The sequence below is a fragment of the Dendrobates tinctorius genome, unplaced genomic scaffold, assembly GCF_039654945.1.
Source record: "Dendrobates tinctorius isolate UK_male_01 unplaced genomic scaffold, ASM3965494v1 ptg000548l, whole genome shotgun sequence".
Lineage (NCBI taxonomy): Eukaryota > Metazoa > Chordata > Amphibia > Anura > Dendrobatidae > Dendrobates > Dendrobates tinctorius.
In genome coordinates, this window is record NW_027362206.1 from 1,391,780 (window position 1) to 1,413,051 (window position 21,272).

General features: G+C 42.5%; 1 protein-coding gene across 1 annotated transcript in view; it reads right to left on the bottom strand.

Moving 5' to 3' along the window:
* Positions 1–16,615: 16,615 nt before the first annotated feature.
* The window catches only part of LOC141078378 (uncharacterized), a 101,363-nt gene continuing 96,706 nt past the window's right edge, over positions 16,616–21,272 (bottom strand). Inside the window, exons 6-7 of the mRNA XM_073565126.1 lie at positions 17,612–17,877; positions 16,616–17,527 (exon numbers count right to left, since the gene is read on the bottom strand). Coding sequence (XP_073421227.1) covers positions 16,926–17,527; positions 17,612–17,877 — 868 coding nt within the window. The 3' untranslated portion in view covers positions 16,616–16,925. The remainder of the gene's footprint in view (positions 17,528–17,611; positions 17,878–21,272) is intronic.

Consider the following 21,272-nt stretch of genomic DNA (forward strand, 5'->3'; position numbering starts at 1 on the left):
AATGCTGTCTGCAGAACCTGCAGGGCACAAATCAGATTACTAAAGCTAACAATGAATTGAGGCTTGCAAGAGATGTCAAAACCGATAATAAAGGATTTTGGGGATATGTCAAAAGTAAAAGAAAAGTCAAAGATGCTATAGGATTTTTACAGGATGAAAATGATGAAATGGTAAGACAGGATGTTGAGAAGGCTGAACTTTTAAATTCCTATTTTGTATCTGTTTTCTCTCAGAAAGGAAATGTAACATCAACTGTTCTTCACTGTCCTATTAAGGGAATAGAAGAATCCAGGATATCTATAAACAGAAAGATAGTGAGGAAACACTTAGCTAACCTAAATGAATTCAAGTCTCCAGGTCCAGATGAATTACACCCCAGAGTACTGAAGGAGATAGCAGAAGAAATTTTTGAACCCCTCTCCATAATCTTTGAAAATTCTTGGAGAACAGGAGAAGTCCCAGAAGACTGGAGAAGAGCAAATGTTGTTCCTATCTTCAAAAAGGGGAAGAAGGTGGACCCAGGCAACTATAGGCCAGTGAGTCTGACTTCTATACCAGGAAAGATCTTTGAACAAATTATTAAACAACATGTATGTCAGTACCTGGATAAGAATGAAGTGATTAAACAGAGTCAGCATGGGTTTGTAACTAATAAGCCATGTCAGACTAACTTAATTCACTTCTATGACGGAATCACTGATTGGGTGGATAAAGGAGATGCTGTAGATATAGTATATCTTGACTTCAGCAAAGCATTTGACAAAGTATCTCATACAATCCTTATTGAAAAGATGACTAAGTATGGAATGGACAAGGCAACTGTTAGGTGGATTCTTAACTGGCTTAGTGATCGGACCCAAAGAGTGGTCGTAAATGGCTGCACATCCAGTTGGAAGAATGTCTCAAGTGGGGTACCACAGGGCTCTGTCCTGGGCCCTGTATTGTTCAACATCTTTATCAACGATTTAGATGAAGGAATTGAGGGTAAACTGATTAAATTTGCTGATGACACAAAGCTAGGAGGGATAGCTAATACTAGAGAAGAGAGAGAGAGAGGATTCAAAAAGATATAAATAAACTGGAGAAGTGGGCAGCAACTAACAGAATGGTTTTTAACAGGGAAAAATGCAAAGTACTACATCTGGGCAATAAAAATGAAAAAAGCATATACAGAATGGGAGGAATAGGGCTAAGCAACAGCACATGTGAAAAAGACTTGGGTATACTTATAGATCACATACTGAATATGAGTCAACAGTGTGATGCAGCAGCAAAAAAGGCAAATGCAATTCTAGGATGTATTAACAGAAGCATACAGTCTAGATCACGTGAAGTCATTATTGCCCTCTAGTCCTCTTTGGTCAGACCTCATCTGGAATATTGTGTCCAGTTTTGGGCACAACATTTTAAAAAAGACATCAACAAACTGGAGCAAGTTCAGAAAAGAGCAACCAGAATGGTGGCCGGTCTGCAAACCCTGTCTTATGAGGAAAGGTTGCAGGATTTGGGAATGTTTAGTTTGCAAAAGAGAAGACTGAGAGGAGACTTAATAGCTGTCTACAAATATATAAAGGGCTGTCACATTTTAGAAGGATCAACTTTATTCTCATTTGCACAAGGAAAGACTAGAAGCAATGGGATGAAACTGAATGGGAGAAGACACAGATTAGATATTAGAAAAAACTTTTTGACAGTTAGAGTGATCAATGAGTGGAACAGGCTGCCACGAGAAGTGGTGAGTTCTCCTTCAATGGAAGTCTTCAAAGAGAGGCTGGACAGACATCTGACTGGGATGATTTAGCGAATCCTGCTTTGAGCAGGGGGTTGGACCAGATGGCCCAGGAGGTCCCTTCCAACTCTACCATTCTAGCAAACAGGTATGAAGACAACATCTCAAAATGGTGAATTTTGTGAGTAGCCCTGCACTGAAGAGCAGATCTGGATGCACATACACTGGTCTTAGGGGGGTTAGAGATGTTTTAGGTATGGTACGCTGGAGGATGGTACTGCCAGTTAGAGGAGGTGATCAAAGCTGGATGTGACGGTGTTGGGAGTCTTTGATGGGAGAATACTGAATGGGGGATTGTGGGAACTCCTGGATTTCAGTGTACTGCTTTGGAGTGATTTCTGTGGAAAAGCTTTGGTTATCATTATACCTGTAATGGGGGCTTTGGTTGACACTACTTTGAAGGGGGGTGGGAGCTGGATGTGGCTCGCAACTCTCTCTCAGTGCTGAATGTGGCTCGTGATCCTCTCTCTAAGCTGAATGTGGCTCTCAAGGTCAAAAAGGTTGGGGACCACTGCTTTAGAGCAACAATGTTCAGCCCTATTAAAGTTGTAAGATTTAATATAAAAGGTACTGTGCTTACAATAAAAGGATATAAAAATGGAAATGAAAGTGACATACAAATATGCAGAACAGCGATAAAATAAAAGGGAGAAAACTTACAGAAATATGGAACTTTGCAGTCTGGTACTCTGTCCCCGAGGGAGGGGGAATATGAAATGGAGCAGAACAGCTAGGCTGCCCCTCACTGTGAACTGGTTTTCTATGTGTACAGGCCTAATTTATAGATTAACTTGGAGATCGGATTTCTAGACCAGCCTCTCGTTAATATTCTAATCCTTGGTTTGTGACTGGATCCTAGCTATTTTACCAATGAATACATTATTTTTTTCCTTTGAACATTATTTGTGTGACCTTTCCCATAGTAAGATAGTGTCATGCTGCAATTGGCCTCTCCATCAAAAGCGCTAAGAGGTATGAAATGTAACCACTTTGTGGTTGTCCGTTGATCATTGGCCAATCGTGTAATTGTCTGGACAATAGGAGGCAGCAGAGAGCTGTTTGCTCCAAAGATCACAGCGGGTGGTACTTGTGACCCCATCGGCCTGTGATATCAGGCATTTGTTGGATTAAGAAAGTCCTGACAAATATTTGTATCCCTGACAGTAAATATCGCTTATCGGGGATTTCCCTAGGGCAATCGCCAGTGCAGCTGTATCGGGCCCAGAGGTGGAGAGAGGCCGCTGACACCAGGGAAAATTTACGCTAGATCTGCATCCTCGGACGCACATTCAGATGAAATATATTGCCGTGCAGGGGATCCGCCAGCTACCTACGCTGCAGTTCACGTCGCTGACCAATTTGCAGCCAGCAGCTGACCTCGGCGTGCTCAAGACTGGGGCATATGGCTTGTGCAATGGTGGGGACACCAAACTCAGATCGCGGCTCCTGCTCCGGCTGCAGAATAGGACGTCGGATGGCGTTGGAGAGGTGAAAAGTAAGTAGAATCGTTTTTTTTCTTGTGTTGCAGAAGGACAAGTCAAATTATCAGAGGAAGGGGCATGGAGCACTATGCCTGGCATGGTGTCCCCTTCTCCCTCCATGCAGGGACGCCGGCTTACTCACCGCCCCGTCTGCGGTGTGATTCCCGGCGTGCTCCTGTCTCCTCTTGCATCCCGCACTGTGTCCCGCCGACCTGCCTAGGGCGCATGTGCACACTCTACTGTTCTTAAAGGGGTAGTGCGCACAAGGTAAATGCTCCCAGCAACAGCTAGGAGGCATTTAGTTAAATGTGTATTCACATGCAACGTGTCTCTCAACCAATAGCTTGGAGACATCTTGTATAAAAGGCACTCTCCTCAATAAGGTGTTGGTGTATATGTGACTGTATTTTGCCAGGTCCCCCGTTTCATATAGTATCCCGTATCCTGCGTCCCATTAGTCCGTTATAATTAGTGATCATTTCCTGTGATCGCTTCAGCTGTGTCCGTATCGTAATACCGCATCCGGGTAACGGTGCTCTGTAGCCACATTGCTGGTACCTGTCTGCCACCCTGGAGGCTGAATATGCAGGCAGCACTCTGAAGTTGTCCCTGCGGCCATCCTGTATGCACAGCCAGAACCTGCCCCAGTAGCCGTCCTGTCAGCACAGTCTGAACTTGTCTCCAAGCGGCCGTCCTGCCCTATTGTGAATCTGAAGTAACGTCTCTTCCCTTTGGGGTCAGCAGCTACTGCCGGATGCCACCCTGGAGTGGGACCTGGCAGCTACCTGCTGCATAAGTCTGGCCTCACCACTAAAGGCTCCAGCGAACACCAGGAAGGGGACCAGGGTGGGAAACATTATACCAGGAAAGGGACCAGGGTGGGACACATTATACCAGAAAGGGGACCAGGGTGGGACACATTATACCAGGAAGGGGACCAGGGTGGGACATATTATACCAGGAAGGGAACCAGGGTGGGACACATTATACCAGGAAGGGGACCAGGGTGGGACACATTATACCAGGAAGGGGACCAGGGTGGGACACATTATACCAGGAAGGGGACCAGGGTGGGACATATTATACCAGGAAGGGAACCAGGGTGGGACACATTATAGAAAAAAGTAGATTCCGCTCACCCTTATAGTGATGTCCACACCGTACATGAGTAGTTCTATCCGAGCAAGGAAGCGTCTCTGCCTGACGTCAGGTACTTGTGAAAAAAGAAGGTATCCAGCTCCGGACATAAAATCCAAAATCTTTATTGAAACAAATTAAAAGGTAATAAGCTGCTTGATAACCAGTGTGTACTGGAGGAAGGAATGTCCTAGATGACTGGACGCGATTCGAATACGTGTAGTGCTCTTAGGCCTCAGTTGCACAATGAGCAGTCTTGCAAAAGTTAAAATACTCCCCAAACAGGTGGTAAACAAATGAAAATAATTGCTCCACTAAGAAAAGGTTAACACCCAGATAACATGGCAGAGAAGAAAAAAAAAACAACACATAACACATTTAAGTTACGGCGGTACATGTCATACATAGATGGTACAGACAACAGTCAATAGGGCAACATAAATTCCTTCTTTAAGTTCAAGCCCAAAGGTGCTCGGGTGTTTAATAAATCCAAAATGCTTCCCTATCCCGCAATTTTTTTGCCCTATCTCCACCACGTATATTACCATACGCCTGCTCTATTGCATCAACACTAAATTGTGCAACTCGTCTATTGTGCAGGTTTACAAAATGGTTGGCTGCGTTAGACATATGACGGGTTGTGGGCTGAATGATATCGTAACGATGCTCTCTAATCCTGTCTTTTAATCTTCTGATCGTGGAGCCCACATATAGCAATCTGCACGCTGAACACTCGATTATGGATACAACAGAATCTGAGTTGCAATTTAGAAAACTCTTAATGTTGAACTTCTTTATGTTTTTTGAGCAAGAAAAAACAGACGTTTTTTAGAACGTAGACATGTTTTACAAGGAGATTGCCCACATCTAAAAAACCCTGTGGTGGACAACCAAGTGGAAACATTTTTCGTCTGAACAGCGCCATAAAAGCTGGGGGATAAAGAATTAGCTAAAGTCGGGGCATGTCTGGAAACCATTCTAATACCATCCTACAATATAGTATCCAGAATATCGTCATCTCTCAGAATCTTTAGATTTCGATGCACCATGTCAGAAATTGACTTGAAATGAGCACTATATGTAAGAACCAGGCCCGGCTGTTCTGAATAAAAATTAGTATTATTTAGATTCAATCTGACAACATTTGGAATTTGGAACAACAGTCGGTGAAATGAGGTCAGCTCTGGATTTTTTATCTACTATACTGAAAGCTCGATTTACAGTCCAATCAGGATATTTTCTATTTTTGAGACGTTTTTCAATGTTTCTTTTTTCACTATCACAAATTGTATTGTCACTGCAATTTCTTTTTGCTCTGATGACCTCACCCACTGGAATTGATTGAATCGTATGTGGTGGGTGGAAGCTGCGCGCGTGAAGTATGGTGTTGCCTGCGGTTTTTTTGCGATATGTACAACTGCTGATAATGTTAAAAGGGATACCAGTCAAACACAAATCCAGAAAATTAATACTTTTTTTTATCAAATGTATGGGTAAATTTGAGATTGAAAGGATTATTATTGATGTAAGATTGGATAAGGAAACTGAATCACCTTGCCACACTAGTATCAGGTCATCAATGTACCTGGAATACCATTTGATGTTAGTAAAAAATGGATTATCTGTGCAAAAGATGTACTGTTCCTCCCACCACGCCATAACTAGATTCGCTACTGACGGGGAGAATTTAGCTCCCATTGAAACTCCACTTTTCTGCAGAAATTTTTTTTTTGTCAAACAAGAAAAAATTGTGAGATAAAAGAAAACCAAGCACTGAGATGATATACACCTGCAACTCCTCATTGTATGAACTATAGTTATACACATGAAACTGAACGGCGTGCAAAGCGATTCTATGGGGAATGGACGTATATAGGGCAACCACATCACAGGTTAACCATGACCATTCAGGGTCCCACGTTACCCCATTGAGCATACTTAGAACATCCTTGGAATCCTTCCAGGAGGTCTCTGAACTAGTGGCTGCAAAATTGTGTCAAGCCATTCTCCTAAATGTTCACTGAAGGATCCTATTCCCGATACAATGGGACGCATGGGGGGTGGAAACATATTTGTGTGTTTTTGGTAATGCATGCAAGATCGGAATGACTGGATTTAATACATGCAAATACTCAACTTGTTTTTTAGTGAAAAAACCCTGACTGAATCCCTCATCAATCACACATTTACACGCTTTTGAAAATTCTGCTGAGGGGTCTGATTCAAGAAAATAATAAATATCACTATCTAGTAACATGTCGTGGATAGCATTTGCATAATCAGATTTGCTGAGCACCACTACAGATCCGCCCTTATCTGACATCTTAATAATGATGTCGGTATTTGTTTTCAATTTGATTAAAGCATTTGGTTCATCTTTTGACAAATTATGTTTCTAAGAACGAGAAGGAATCTCTGATGCGAGATTACGCAAATCCCGTTCAATATTGTCCTGGAAACGATCCATAGAATCAGTTCTGGCGTGTACCGGATAAAAGGAAGGATTTCTGGTCTTAAAGGTGGAAATCACATTGTCATGTCGGTAGTGTCCAGATCCATAAGGGTTAACAATCCATTTTGTTCCAGAAAACGTTTTCCAGCAAACTCAAACCTGTGTTTTCTCTTCTGTGAAAAAATGTTTTTTCACCGTCCGGTCCCTGACAAATTTATTAATGTCTTTTAAAATAGAAAAAATATTTAAATCTGTGTTTGTTGGAGCAAAATTCAGCCCCAAAGATAACACTCTGGTTTCAGTATCAGATGGTAAATTACGTCTAGCGCGAGGTCTTGGGCTGACTCCTCAGTCTGTTCCGGAATATGCATGGGATGTTTGCGGTGTTCCCTGCTGCGTTGTTTGGCACATTGTTAGACCTTTTCTGTTTTTGGTAATAACTCATTTCAGATCTATTACCATAATTGACATGATGTGCGTTAACTTCAGGGTTGTTGGAAGACTCCACAGAAACATCCGATTCCAAGTCCGAAGAAGAAAAAGTCACTTGATTCCGGTGTGCAGAAGAAAAAAAAGTTACTATCTTTACTATCGATCTGGGTGGAGTAGGTTGCCTTTCCCATCTGCCCCATTCATAGACTCGATTATTCATGTAGTCAGATACATCCCTGCCAAATTTCTTTATAGAAATAATAGATTCTTCCAGGGAACGTATCTTAGATTTCAGAAATGTTCATATTCCTCCACAGTAACAGCAGTTTTTAGAGACCACAGATCCTTATTTAAACTGGTTTTAATTCTAGACAGTTCTTCATTTTCATATTTAACTATTAGCTCCATCCATTTTCTGGAGCACTCAGATAATGTTCCAGTCAGACACAAAGGCATCATTATCCACCGTGGTGGGAATTTTCTTTATTCTTAATCCTCTAGGTGTAATGTCCTGTGAGATATCATTCTCAAGCGTGGCTTGGTCCCACCAGATGCGTGTCTCATTAAGAGACAGTTTCTCTATTGCAAGCGTAGTATTCAATATGTCCGGTGAAGTGTCTCACTGAGCTGAATACTTGTGCCGCACGTTCTCTTCTAGAAGGATCAATCAATGTCTCCATGTGGGAAACAGATGGGGTCGGGAAAGACAATATACTTGGAGCAAACAAAATATTAAAATGAAAATAATGATGTTAACACCAAATCACTGACATCCTTCCCAATTCAAAGTGACTAAATGTCCTTGATGTCACAAAGCAGCTTCTTGATTGAGAGACTGTGTATTAAAGCCATTTATGATAAGGGGAGCAGAAAACTGAATAGAGAAAGATTCCGCTCACCCTTATAGCGATGTCCACACCGCACATGAGTGGTTCTTTCCGAGCAGGGAAGCGTCTCTGCCTGACGTCAGGTACTTGTGAAAAAAAAAGAAGGTATCCAGCTCCGGACATAAAATCCAAAATCTTTATTGAAACAAATTAAAAGGTAATGAGCTGCTTGATAACCAGTGTGTACTGGAGGAAGGAATGTCCTAGAAGACTGGACGCGTTTCGAACACGTGTAGTGCTCTTAGTCCACAGTTTCACAATGAGCAGTCTTGCAAAAGTTAAAATACTCCCCAAACAGGTGGTAAACGAAAATAATTGCTCCACTAAGAAAAGGTTAACACCCAGATAATATGGCAGAGAAGAAAAAAAAACACATAACACATTTAAGTTACGGCGGTGCGTGTCCTATATAGATGGTACAGACAACAGTCAATAGGGCAACATAAATTCCTTCTCTAAGTTCAAGCCCAAAGGTACTCGGGTGTTTAATAAATCCAAAATGCTTCCCTATCCCGCAATTTTTTTGCCCTATCTCCACCACGTATATTACCATGCGCCTGCTCTATTGCATCAACACTAAATTGTGCAACTCGTCTATTGTGCAGGTTTACAAAATGGTTGGCTGCGTTAGACATATGACGGGTTGTGGGCTGAATGATATCGTGACGATGCTCTCTAATCCTGTCTTCTATTCTTCTGATCGTGGAGCCCACATAGAGCAATCTGCACGCTGAACACTCGATTATGGATACAACAGAATCTGAGTTGCAATTTAGAAAACTCTTAATGTTGAACTTCTTTATGTTTTTTGAGCAAGAAAAAACAGACGTTTTTTAGAACGTAGACATGTTTTACAAGGAGATTGCCCACATCTAAAAAACCCTGTGGTGGACAACCAAGTGGAAACATTTTTCGTCTGAACAGCGCCATAAAAGCTGGGGGATAAAGAATTAGCTAAAGTCGGGGCACGTCTGGAAACCATTCTAATACCATCCTACAATACAGTATCCAGAATATCGTCATCTCTCAGAATCTTTAGATTTCGACGCACCATGTCAGAAATTGACTTGAAATGAGCACTATAGATTAGAGAGCTTGGGTTGGACCCAGGACAGGGACTAAGTCTATGTGCAGACGCTCAGGATTTGTGGCAGTAAAATTCTGCTGTAAATTCTGTTGTTTTGGCAGGAAAAACGCTGCAGAAAATCCGTTTTTACCATGTTTTTTTCATGCGTTTTGGTTGCATATTTTCCCCACTCATTAGTATGGGTGTGTGAGGATCTGAGGTGATGGGTTCTAATGGGTTCTAAAAATCACCTAGGCAGGTTAACAATGGAACCAGTGCTCCGTGCTGAGAAAAGTCTGCTTTCCATAGAGCTGAGGGCTTCGCTTTAAGTCCATTCGTCCTATAGTCTTCAGTACTGGCCATCTCCTTACAGGGTGAAATTCGCTGCAAGAATTGACAATATGCAGATTTTAACCCCTTTCTGACATCAGACGTACTATCCCGTCCATGGGACCCGGGCCCCTATGCCCATGGACGGGATAGTACGTCTAGCGCGATCAGCGGCGCCCACATGGTGAGCGCCGCTGATCGCGGCCGGGTGTCAGGTGATTATCACAGCTGACACCCGGCACAATGTGTCAGGGGCAAGGGCACACCGCGATCAAACATGATCACAGTGCACCGGGGGTTAAAGGGAAGCATCGGCAGGGAGGGGGCTCCCTCCGTGCTTCCCTGACCCCCCACGGCAACGCAATGTGCAGCGCTGCTGCGGGCGGCTCCATCCCTGCAGGTCCCCAGATCCAAGATGGCGACGGGGGCCTTCGGGTGCCTGTAGGGAGCTGACTTCCTCACTGCCTGCAAAGCGCCGGCATGAGGAAGTCTTCTGCACTGCCTGTGACAGATTGCTGATCTGTCACAGTGATCTGTGATGTGACAGATCAGCGATCTGTCACAGGACAGTGATGTCCCACCTGGGACAAGGTAATAAAGTTAAAAAAAAAAAAAAAAAAGTGTTAAAATAATTTTTAAAAAAATCGCCAAATAAATTAGAAAAAAAAAAAATATTCCCCAATAAATCAATTTTTTGGAAATAAAAAAAAAACAATAAAAGTACACATATTAGGTATCGCCGCGTCCGTAACGACCCGCCCTATAAAACTGTCCCATTAGTTAACCCCTTAAAAAATAAAAATAAAAAACAAAGCAAAAAATAATGATTTATTATCATACCGCCAAACAAAAAGTGCAATAACGCGCGATCAAAAAAACGCATATAAATATGCATGGTACCGCTGAAAACGTCATCTTGTCCCGCAAAAAACGAGCCGCCATACAGCGTCATCAGAGAAAAAATAAAAGTTATAGCATAAAACCGACAAAACATAAAAAAAACACCTAAATGAGGTATCGCTGTAACCGTACCGACCCGAAGAATAAAACCGCTTTATCAATTTTACCACACGCGGAACGGTGTAAGCGCACCCCCCCAAAAGAAATTCATAAAACGCTGTTTTTTGTTCATTCTGCGTCCTAAAAATCGGAATAAAAAGCGATCAAAAAATGTCACGTGCCCGAAAATGGTACCAATGAAAACGTCAACTCGTCCCGCAAAAAATAAGACCTCACATGACTCGGTGGGTCAAAATACGGTAAAATTATAGCTCTCAATATGTGGTGATGCAAAAACTATTTTTACAATAAAAAGCGTCTTTTAGCGTGCGACAGCCGCCAAACATAAAAACCGCCATAAATAGTAAATCAAACCCCCCCGTTATCACCCCCTTAGTTAGGGAAAAATAATAACATTAAAAAAAATGTATTTATTTCCATTTTTCCATTAGGGCTAGGGTTAGGGCTAGGGTTAGGGCTAAGGTTAGGGTTAGGGCTGAGATTAGGGTTAGGGGTGTGTTGGGGTTAGGGTTGGAGTTAGAATTGGGGGGTTTCCACTGTTTGGGTTAGGGTTGGAACAGGTGCTCTCCAAATGCAACATGGCGTCTGATCTCAATTCCAGCCAAGTTGAAAAAGTCAAATGGTGCTCCTTCCCTTCCAAGCTCTGCCATGCGCCCAAACAGTGTTTTACCCCCACATGTAGGGTATCAGCATACTCAGGACAAATTGCAAAACAACTTTTAGGGTCCAATTTCTCCTGTTACCCTTATGAAAACAAAAAATTGGGGGCAAAAATATAATTTTTGTGGAAAAAAAGGATTTTTTTTATTTTCACGCCCGAGCGTTATAAACTTCTGTGAAACACTTGGGGGTTCAAAGTGCTCACCACACATCTAGATAAGTTCCGTGGGGGGGTCTAGTGTCCAAAATGGGGTCACTTGTGGGGAGTTTCAATAGTTTAGGTACATCAGGGGCTCTCCAAACGCACATGACACCCGCAGACCATTCCATCAAAGTCTGCATTCCAAAACGTCACTACTTCCCTTTCCGAGCCCCGACGTGTGTCCATACAGTATTCTCCCACATATGGGGTGTCAGCGTACTCAGGACAAACTGGACAACAACTTTTAGGGTCCAATTTCTCCTTTTACCCTTGGGAAAATAAAAAAAATTGGGGACTAATTTGATCATGCTTGTGGAAGAAATACGATTTTTTATTTTCACGTGCATTATAAGCTTCTGTGAAGCCCTTGGGGGTTCAAAGTGCTCACCACACATCTAGATAAGTTCCTTAGGGGGTCTAGTTTCCAAAATGGGGTCATTTTTGGGGGGTTTCCACTGTTTAGGTACATTAGGGGCTCTCCAAAGGCAACATGACACCCGCAGACCATTCCATCAAAGTCTGCATTCCAAAACATCACTACTTCCCTTCTGAGCCCCGACATGTGCCCATACAGTAGTTTTCTCCCACATATGGGGTGTCAGCGTACTCAGGACAAATTGGACAACAACTTTTGGGGTTCAATTTCTCCTTGTACCCTTGGGAAAATAAAAAAAAATTGGTGACTAAAAGATCATGTTTGTGGAAAAAATACAAATTTTTTTTTTTTCACGCCCGGGCGTTATAAACTTCTGTGAAGCACTGGGGGGTTCAAAGTGCTCACCACACACCTAGATAAGTTCCTTGGGGGGTCTAGTTTCCAAAATGATGTCCTTTGTGGGGGGTTTCCACTGTTTTGGTACATCAGGGGTTTTCCAATCGCGACATGGTGTCCGATCTCAATTCCAGCCAAAAACGTCAAATGGCACTGCTTCCCTTCCGAGCTCTGCCATGCGCCCAAATAGTGGTTTACCCCCACATGTGGGGTATCAGCGTACTCAGGACAAAATGCTCAATAACTTTTAGGGTCCTGTTACCCTTGGAAAAATAAAAATTGGGGGTGAAAAGATCATTTTTGTGGAAAAAATATGATTTTTTAATTGTACCGCTGTACGTTATAAAGTTCTGTGAAGCCCATGTGGGTTCAAAGTTCTCACCACATATCTAGATAAGTTCCTTGGGTGTCTAGTTTCCAAAATGGGGTCACTTGTGGGGGGTTTCTACTGTTTAGGTACATCAGGGGCTCTCCAAACGTGACATGGTGTCCGATCTGAATTCCAGCCAATTTTGCATTGAAAAAGTCAAACGGCGCTCCTTCCCTTCTGAGCTCTGCCATGCGCCTAAACAGTGGTTCCCCCCCACATATCAGGTATCAGCGTACTCAGGACAAATTGCACAATAACTTTTGCTGTCCAATTTCTCCTTTTACCCTTGGTAAAATAAAAATAATTGAACCTGAAGTATTTTTTTTGTGAAAAAAAGTTAGATGTTCATTTTTTTTAAATATTCAAAAAAATTCCTGTGACGCACCTAAAGGGTTAATAAACTTCTTGAATGTGGTTTTGAGTACCTTGAGGGGTGCAGTTTTTAGAACGGTGTCACTTTTGGGTATTTTCTATCATATAGACCCCTCAAAGTGGCTTCAAATGTGATGTGGTCCGTAAAAATAAAATGGTGTTGCAAAAATGAGAAATCGCTGGTCAATTTTTAACCCTTAAAACTTCCTAACAAAAAAAAATGTTGGTTCTAAAATTGTGCTGATGTAAAGTAAACATGTGGGAAATGTTACTTATCAAGTTTTTTGTGTGCTGTATCTCTGATTTAAGGGCATAAAAATTCAAAGTTGGAAAATTGCGAAATTTTCAAAATTTTCGCCAAATTTCCATTTTTTCACAAATAAACGCAAGTTATTTGAATGAAATTTTACCATTATCATGAAGTACAATATGTCACGAGAAAACAATGTCAGAATCTCCGGGATCCATGGAAGCGTTCCAGAGTTATGACCTCATAAAGGGACAGTGGTCAGAATTGTAAAAATTGGCCCGGTCATGAACGTGCAAACCACTCTTGGGGGTGAAGGGGTTAATCTGCTGTAAATTTGCAAGGAAAAATAAGCAACGTGTGCATGAGACTTCCGGGATCTCATTGACTTCGCTTTTACTGTAAAACGCTGAATATTTTCCTCAAGTCTGTGAGAGAAAACGCAGCAAAAATGCAGAGTCTGCACATAGTCCTCAAATGAATTGGGGAGCGTCAGAGCGACTGATCAATCTATATTTATTGGGTGCCGGAGACTATAGTCAATGGGGGCACAGTGCTGGCTGATCACTTTATATGCTGATTGGTGTGTGGCTTATATATTATCGGAGGGGTATATATCTGTAGTCAGGGGGAGACAAATGTATGTATACAGTGGGTACGGAAAGTATTCAGACCCCTTTACATTTTTCACTCTTTGTTTCATTGCAGCCATTTGGTAAATTAAAAACAGTTCATTTCATCTTGGCTGAAAAAAAATGTAGAAATGTTTGCAAATGTATTAAACAAAAACTGAAATATCACATGGTCATAAGTATTCAGCCCCTTTGCTCAGACACTCATATGTAAGTCTCATGCTGTCCATTTCCTTGTGATCCTCCTTGAGATGGTTCTACTCCTTCATTGGAGTCCAGATGTATTTAATTAAACTGACGGGACATGATTTGTAAAGGCGCACACCTGTCTATATAAGACCTCACAGCTCACAGTGCATGTCACACCAAATGAGAATCATGAGGCCAAAGGAACTGGCCAAGGAGCTCAGAGACAGAATTATGGTAAGGCACAGATCTGGCTACAAGGCTAAAGGGCTAAGCAACAGCACATGTGAAAAAGACTTGGGTATACTAATAGATCACAGACTGAATATGAGTCAACAGTGTGATGCAGCAGCAAAAAAGGCAAATGCAATTCTAGGATGTATTAACAGAAGCATACAGTCTAGATCACGTGAAGTCATTATTGCCCTCTACTCCTCTTTGGTCAGACCTCATCTGGAATATTGTGTCCAGTTTTGGGCACCACATTTTAAAAAAGACATCAACAAACTGGAGCAAGTTCAGAAAAGAGCGACCAGAATGGTGACCGGTCTGCAAACCCTGTCTTATGAGGAAAGGTTGCAGGATTTGGGAATGTTTAGTTTGCAAAAGAGAAGACTGAGAGGAGACTTAATAGCTGTGTACAAATATCTCAAGGGCTGTCACATTGTAGAAGGATCATCTTTATTCTCATTTGCACAAGGAAAGACTAGAAGCAATGGGATGAAACTGAATGGGAGGAGACACAGATTAGATATTAGAAAAAACTTTTGGACAGTTAGAGTGATCAATGAGTGGAACAGGCTGCCACGAGAGGTGGCGAGTTCTCCTTCAATAGAAGTCTTCAAACAAGGGCTAGACAGACATTTGTCTGGGATGATTTAGTTAATCCTGCTTTGAGCAGGGGGTTGGACCAGATGACCCAGGAGGTCCCTTCCAACTCTACCTTTCTGTGATTCTATGACAACAGAATTTCTGTAGTACTCAAGTTTCCTAAGAGCACAGCGGCCTCCATAATCTTTAAATGTAAGAAGTTTGGGACCACCTAGACCTGGCCGTCCAGCCAAACCGAGCAATCGTGGGAAAAGAGCCTTGGTGAGAGAGGTAAAGAAGAACTCCAAGATAACTGTGGCTGTGCTCCACAGATGCAGTAGGGAGATAGGAGAACGTTCCACAAAGTCAACTATCACTGCAGCCCTCCACCAGTCGGGCCTTTATGGCAGAGTGGCCCTACGGAAGCCTCTACTCATTTCCAGACATTTGAAAACCCACATAGAGTTTGCTAAAAAAAAAAACACATGAAGGACTCCCAGACTATGAGAAATAAGATTCTCTGGTCTGATGAGATGAAGATAGACCTCTTTGGTGATAATTCTAAGCGATATGTGTGGAGAAAACCAGGCACTACTCATCCCTTGCCCAATACAATCCCAACAGTGAAACATGGTGGTGGCAGCATCATGCTATGGAGGTATTTTTCAGCTGCAGGGACAGGACGACTGGTTGTCATTGAAGGAAACATGAATGCGGCCAAGTACAGAGATATCCTGGATGAAAACCTCTTCCAGAGTGCTCTGAACCTCAGAAAGTTCACCTTCCAACAAGACTATGACCCTTTTGTCTTATTAATTTCAAAAACTGACAGTCACATCCAAGTATAAACAATGTGAACAGGTGCTTAACCTAGAGTCACCAACTCATATACATTCAAACAAAAAAGGAAGCACACTGTAGTGCCATAACATGCAAACATGAAATATGAAAAATGAATTGCATTACTGCATTTGAAGTATGAACAATTGAGAAAGTTTATAGCATAAAATGGCCAAGTTATGTGTACCTGGAAGCCACGGTAAGGCATTTCTCGTTTTCCAGGACCCTGACCCAATACCAATCCTCACTTAGACTGAAGTCTTCTTCTGAATGAGAACCTATGTAAATCCTCTCCTTTTGTCTTACTGACACCTCTCCATTACTAAGCCGGGCTTAATATCACCTTACAATAGAAAGGTGACATTAACCCCTTATTACCCCACTTGCCACCTCTACAGGGCAAGTGGGAAAAACCCAACAAAGCTCAAAAATAGGTGCAACTAATAGATGTGTGCGCCTTTTATGGGCAGCTACGGGCTGCTGTTTTTAGGCTGGGGGGGCCCATATCCATGGCTCCTTACCAGCCTGAGATTAGCACCCCGCACCTGTTAGTTTTGCCGGTTTGGTTCAAAATATAAATGGGACCCCACATCGTTTTTTTTTTCATTCACTCTTCCATGCTCGCGCTGTTGCCAGCTGAACAGGGAGAATGACAGCCGCGTTCAGCACCACATGCAGGGGAACAGCGCTTACTGTAGCGCTACTTCCCCTGCAGCCGTATGTGTGGTACTGATGCGGCACACGTAGAACACGCAGACACACGGACATGGATATCTCCGATACTGTGTTTTCCGGTACCAGAAATATCTGGATGTATGAAACTGCCCTTACAGGAGGAGAATATAGAGCTCTTCTCTTCTATGGTAATTCTCTCATGTCTGCCCTGATATACTTGTAAAGCGTCTCCCCCATTCAGAACATGAATGTGTCTTCTCTCCTTTGTGACTTATTTTTATTTACCTTACTCACTTATATTGCACCATCACATTCTGCAGCTCTGTACAAACATCATCACTGTCCCCATTGGGGCTCACAATCTAAATTCAATATCAGAATGTCTTTGGCGTGTGGGAAGAAACCCAAGAAACCTCTTCCACGTTATCCTTTTGTGGCTATAAATCACAGTACTCCAGCATGGCAAGGCTACAATGCTAATCACTGAGCCAACCATTGAGCCACTCGAGTTTAACAAGATCTGATATCAGCATAAAACATTACATTGTGAACATGAATATGACTTTTATCTAGTATGAATTCTCTCATGTTTACCAAGGTTCCACTTAAATGCAAAATATTTCCCACATTTTGAACATGAATACGGCTTCTCTCCTGTGTGACTTCTCTCATGTGTAGCAAGATTTGCTTTCTTTTTATAACATTTCCCACATTTTGAACATGAATACGGCTTCTCTCCTGTGTGACTTCTCTGATGTGTGGCAAGATATGATTTATCTACAAAACATTTCCCACATTTTGAACATGAATACGGCTTCTCTCCTGTGTGACTTCTCTCATGTGCAACAAGATTTGCTTTACTTGAGAAACTTTTCCCACATTCTGAGCAAGAATATGGTTTCTCACCTGTGTGAACTCTTCCATGTATAACAAGCATAGATTTATTTCTAAATGATTTCCCACATTCTATACATGCAAACGGCTTTTCTCCTGTGTGAATTTTCTGATGTATGGCATGACCTTGTCTACTTGAAAAACATTTACCACATTGAGAACATGAATACGGCTTCTCTCCTGTGTGACTTCTCTCATGTACAGCAAGATTTTGTTTAGTTGTGACACTTTTCCCACATTTTGAGCATGAATATGGCTTCTCACCTGTGTGAACTTTTTCATGCGCAACAAGAAGACAATTTTTTTTAAAACTTTTTCCACAGTCTGAACATGAATACAACTTTTTTGCGGTGTGACTTCTCTGATGTTGAACAAATATATTAAATCTTGTAATACACTTTCCACATACCGAACATACATACGGCTTCTCTGTGTGATTTTTCTCTCCAATGTGGGTTCTCTCATGTGTGATAAGGTGTGCTGTATCTGTAAAACATTTCCCACACTCTGAGCATGAATACGGCTTCTCTCCAATGTGGCTTCTCTCATGTGTGATAAGGTGTGCTGTATCTGTAAAACATTTCCCACATTCTGAACATGAATACGGCTTCTCTCCTGTGTGACTTCTTCTGTGCGTATAAAGATCTGAGTTTTTTGAAAACTGTTTTCCACATTCCCCACATTGAAATCTTGTTCTGTCGTTCAGAGCTGTACATGTGGTGACAGTCGGTGAGTGGTCAGGAGACAGCTCCTCTGGATTATATGACCTATCTGCAATGTGTCCTGGACGTACATTGAGGGTGACGAGGTTTTCTTCTGAAGAGGGATGCACAATATCTTTATCTTCCGCTTTATTATTTAGCAAAATCATGACGTTTCCTTTACAGTTCTTGTTCGGATTTTCTATTAGAAAAAAAAAAAATACATTCTATTTTTCAATCCTGTCAAACCACAAAAGCCCATATATTTATAATACCTCTATTAGTCTGGATTTACTCAGGTTCTTCTGCGTGCCAAAGTGGATTAAACATGAAAGAAGAGAATGACTCCTTTTATATTTGTATCTCTATATAATCCACTACTGAATCTGGCCGAGGAAAGAGACACAAAACCGTCCAGTGTGAATCCAGTGCTATAAAGTTTTGTATAAACTCTGAGATGGATTTGTGTCGGCAGTGAGTGATTGCGTTACTTACATAAACCTCCACTAAACCCTGCCTGTCCTCTGCCTACACAGATTCTCTGCGCCAACGGGGCAGCATTTTCATAAATCAACATATCGAATGTTCAACGGATCGAATCCTCAAATCGAGCCATGACACCCATCTGACCTAAGAGCAGAACAGAGATGACCCGGCACACCGAGAAGTTCAGGTCCTATTACTTACAATAGGGCCCATGAATCACACAGTAACTGCACTGCCCAGTGTTCATTACGTCTCTCCATGCGCAATGCCACATCAGTCTGGGGATGAACATTGGAAAGACACCATGATTTAATATTATCAATGATCTAATCATTTATGTGAGGAAAACTCACCTATCTCGCAGGGGGGCTTATTTTAGTTATTCCACCGCTGCCACCAAATGTCACCAACTGCAGGGATTTATGTATATCCTGCTTTCCAGTTCCTGTTTGGAACTCGCAGCCTTCCGGCGCCTCCCTTACCCTCAGGTCAGTCAGGGAACTGCACCTAGGATCAGTAGTCGCCAGATGGGCCGCCTGGACGTGTACTGGCAGTTAGGCAAGCTACAGCGAGGGATATATAACTACTCCTAGCCGCAGCCAGACAATAAGCTTATAAAACCCGTTCCGTCACTGCCAGTTTTACCCAACCTGCCAAGAACACACTTTGCTGCCACCAGCTCCGATTCTTAATTAATCACGGGTCCGGAGCTGACCCAGTTTAGTAGCATTTTTCACTTTGGAGGTCGTACAGATACGTTATAGAGCAAGGAGAAACGAACTAGTGATTTTATATATTTTACTCCAAAGGGTAGGCAGTGTATACAAAAGGTATAAAAGACATTACAAAGGGAGACAATTGAAATTATGTACAAGACAATTACAAAATAACAGGGGTTAAAGGTAGAGAAGCACTTACATTTATTTGCTTAAGTCATTTCAGGCAGTCAATGCAGTCGGGGGAGGGGCGATACATCACAGTGCATCACAGTCTCCCTGTATCTCCGGTTTCCCAGGCAAGACTGCTCCAGACTGGGCTTACACTAACTTATACCCCCTGGTCGTGACATCACTGAAGGGTCTGAGTTATGGAAGCCCTCCTCTTTTTTACCAATGCCTAATAGCTCATAAGTATCATATCTCGGGGAGGGTACCTCGTGTAGCGACGAATAGAGTATCATCTTACTCAGCATGATGCTGGCATTCATTTAAGTCTAAACTCGAGGTACTTGCATGAATCGACTAAGTAGGAATCCGTTTCTTGGATTCTGCTGATGCTGGAGTCTAGGAAACTACAGGGCGGGTACCTCTATCGAAGCACATCCCAAATATGTAATTTTTATATTCGTAACACCAACTGGAGGCAAGTAAGGCACTAATAGTTAGATCTTAGATCAACTATCTCTCAAGGCCCCGTTACACACAACAATATCGTGAACGATATCGTTGCAACGTCACCAGTTTGGTGATGTTGCAGCGATGTCGAAATGACATCGTTGCGTGTGACACTATAAATCTATCATTGGTCTCCCGCTGGGCAGCACACATCGCTGCGTGTGACAGCGAGAGACCAACGATCAGCGAGCGCCCAGCGCCATACAGCAGACGTTGGGAGCTGGTATCCAGGGTAAACAGCGGGTAACTAAGCCGCGCAGCTCTTAGTTACCTGCTGTTTACCCTAGATACCCGATCAGGACCAGAGAGCACGCTGGTATCCAGGGTAAACAGCGGGTTACTAAGAACCGCGTGACGCTTAGATACCCGCTGTTTACCCTGGATACCATCATGCTCTCTGGTCCTGATCGGGTATCCAGGGTAAACAGCAGGTAACTCAGTGTGCTCGCTGGTCCTGATCGCTGGTGAGTCTGCCTATGTGACAGCTCACCAGCGATCAGCTAAGTGTCCCGGCGATCCCATCCATGTAAGATCGTTGGTGGGATCGCTGGGACATTGAAGCGTGTAACGGGGCCCTTAGACACAGAGCACATGTTTTTTACACAAAGAACTGGCCTCTGCTTATTACCACATTCCTGCGGGAGGGGTGAGGAAGGAGTGTAGGATTACAGGCAGGCAGAGGGAAAGAAAGAGCTGCAGCTGCTGACAGGGGGGGAGGAGGGGGGGTCGAAAACCCATAGTGTGTCTTGCACAGACCTAATGGATGTGTGAGTGAAAAGCCATGGAATGTTCTAGAAAGGTACTTTGATAATGAGCATATTAGTGGTATAATTACAATTTACAAAGATATTGAGAGATGAGATAAAGCAGACATCTGAGGCTGAATTCAGCCTAATGGCTGCCCAACTAAGACTACAAGTTATTAGAATGTCCTTTCGCAGCTTACTAATTCTCCAACGCATGAAGACGGAAACTCCCTCGACTTGGTCTTCTCTCGGCTTTGTGCAGTGGATGATTTTGCAAACTCCCCTCTCCCGCTCTCTGACCACAACCTTCTTTGTTGCTCACGCGTGCAACAGATATTAAGTGCAACAGGATCAAGTGTTTTGCAGTTAGACAATGCATTGAAGCTGATGTACCTCTCTTCTCTTCTTCACACAGGTATTTCATTCCATCATCCATGTGTGCTGTCTGACAAGTGTGAACTGCATCATATATTGCCAGATATTTTTATGGTATTTCATTCCATCACTCCTGTGGTGGGTTTTTTTTTTTTTTTTATCTATTTGGTTTCCGCTTTGAAGTGTAGAAAGGTGTTTTTTTTTTTGTTTTGTTTTTTTTCCCTTTCTCTGTTTGATGGCCTTGTCCAGCATTAGTTATTTACCCTGCATAGTAATGCCTGCTCTGGCCTTGTGCTAATTGGTTAATTACTGATTG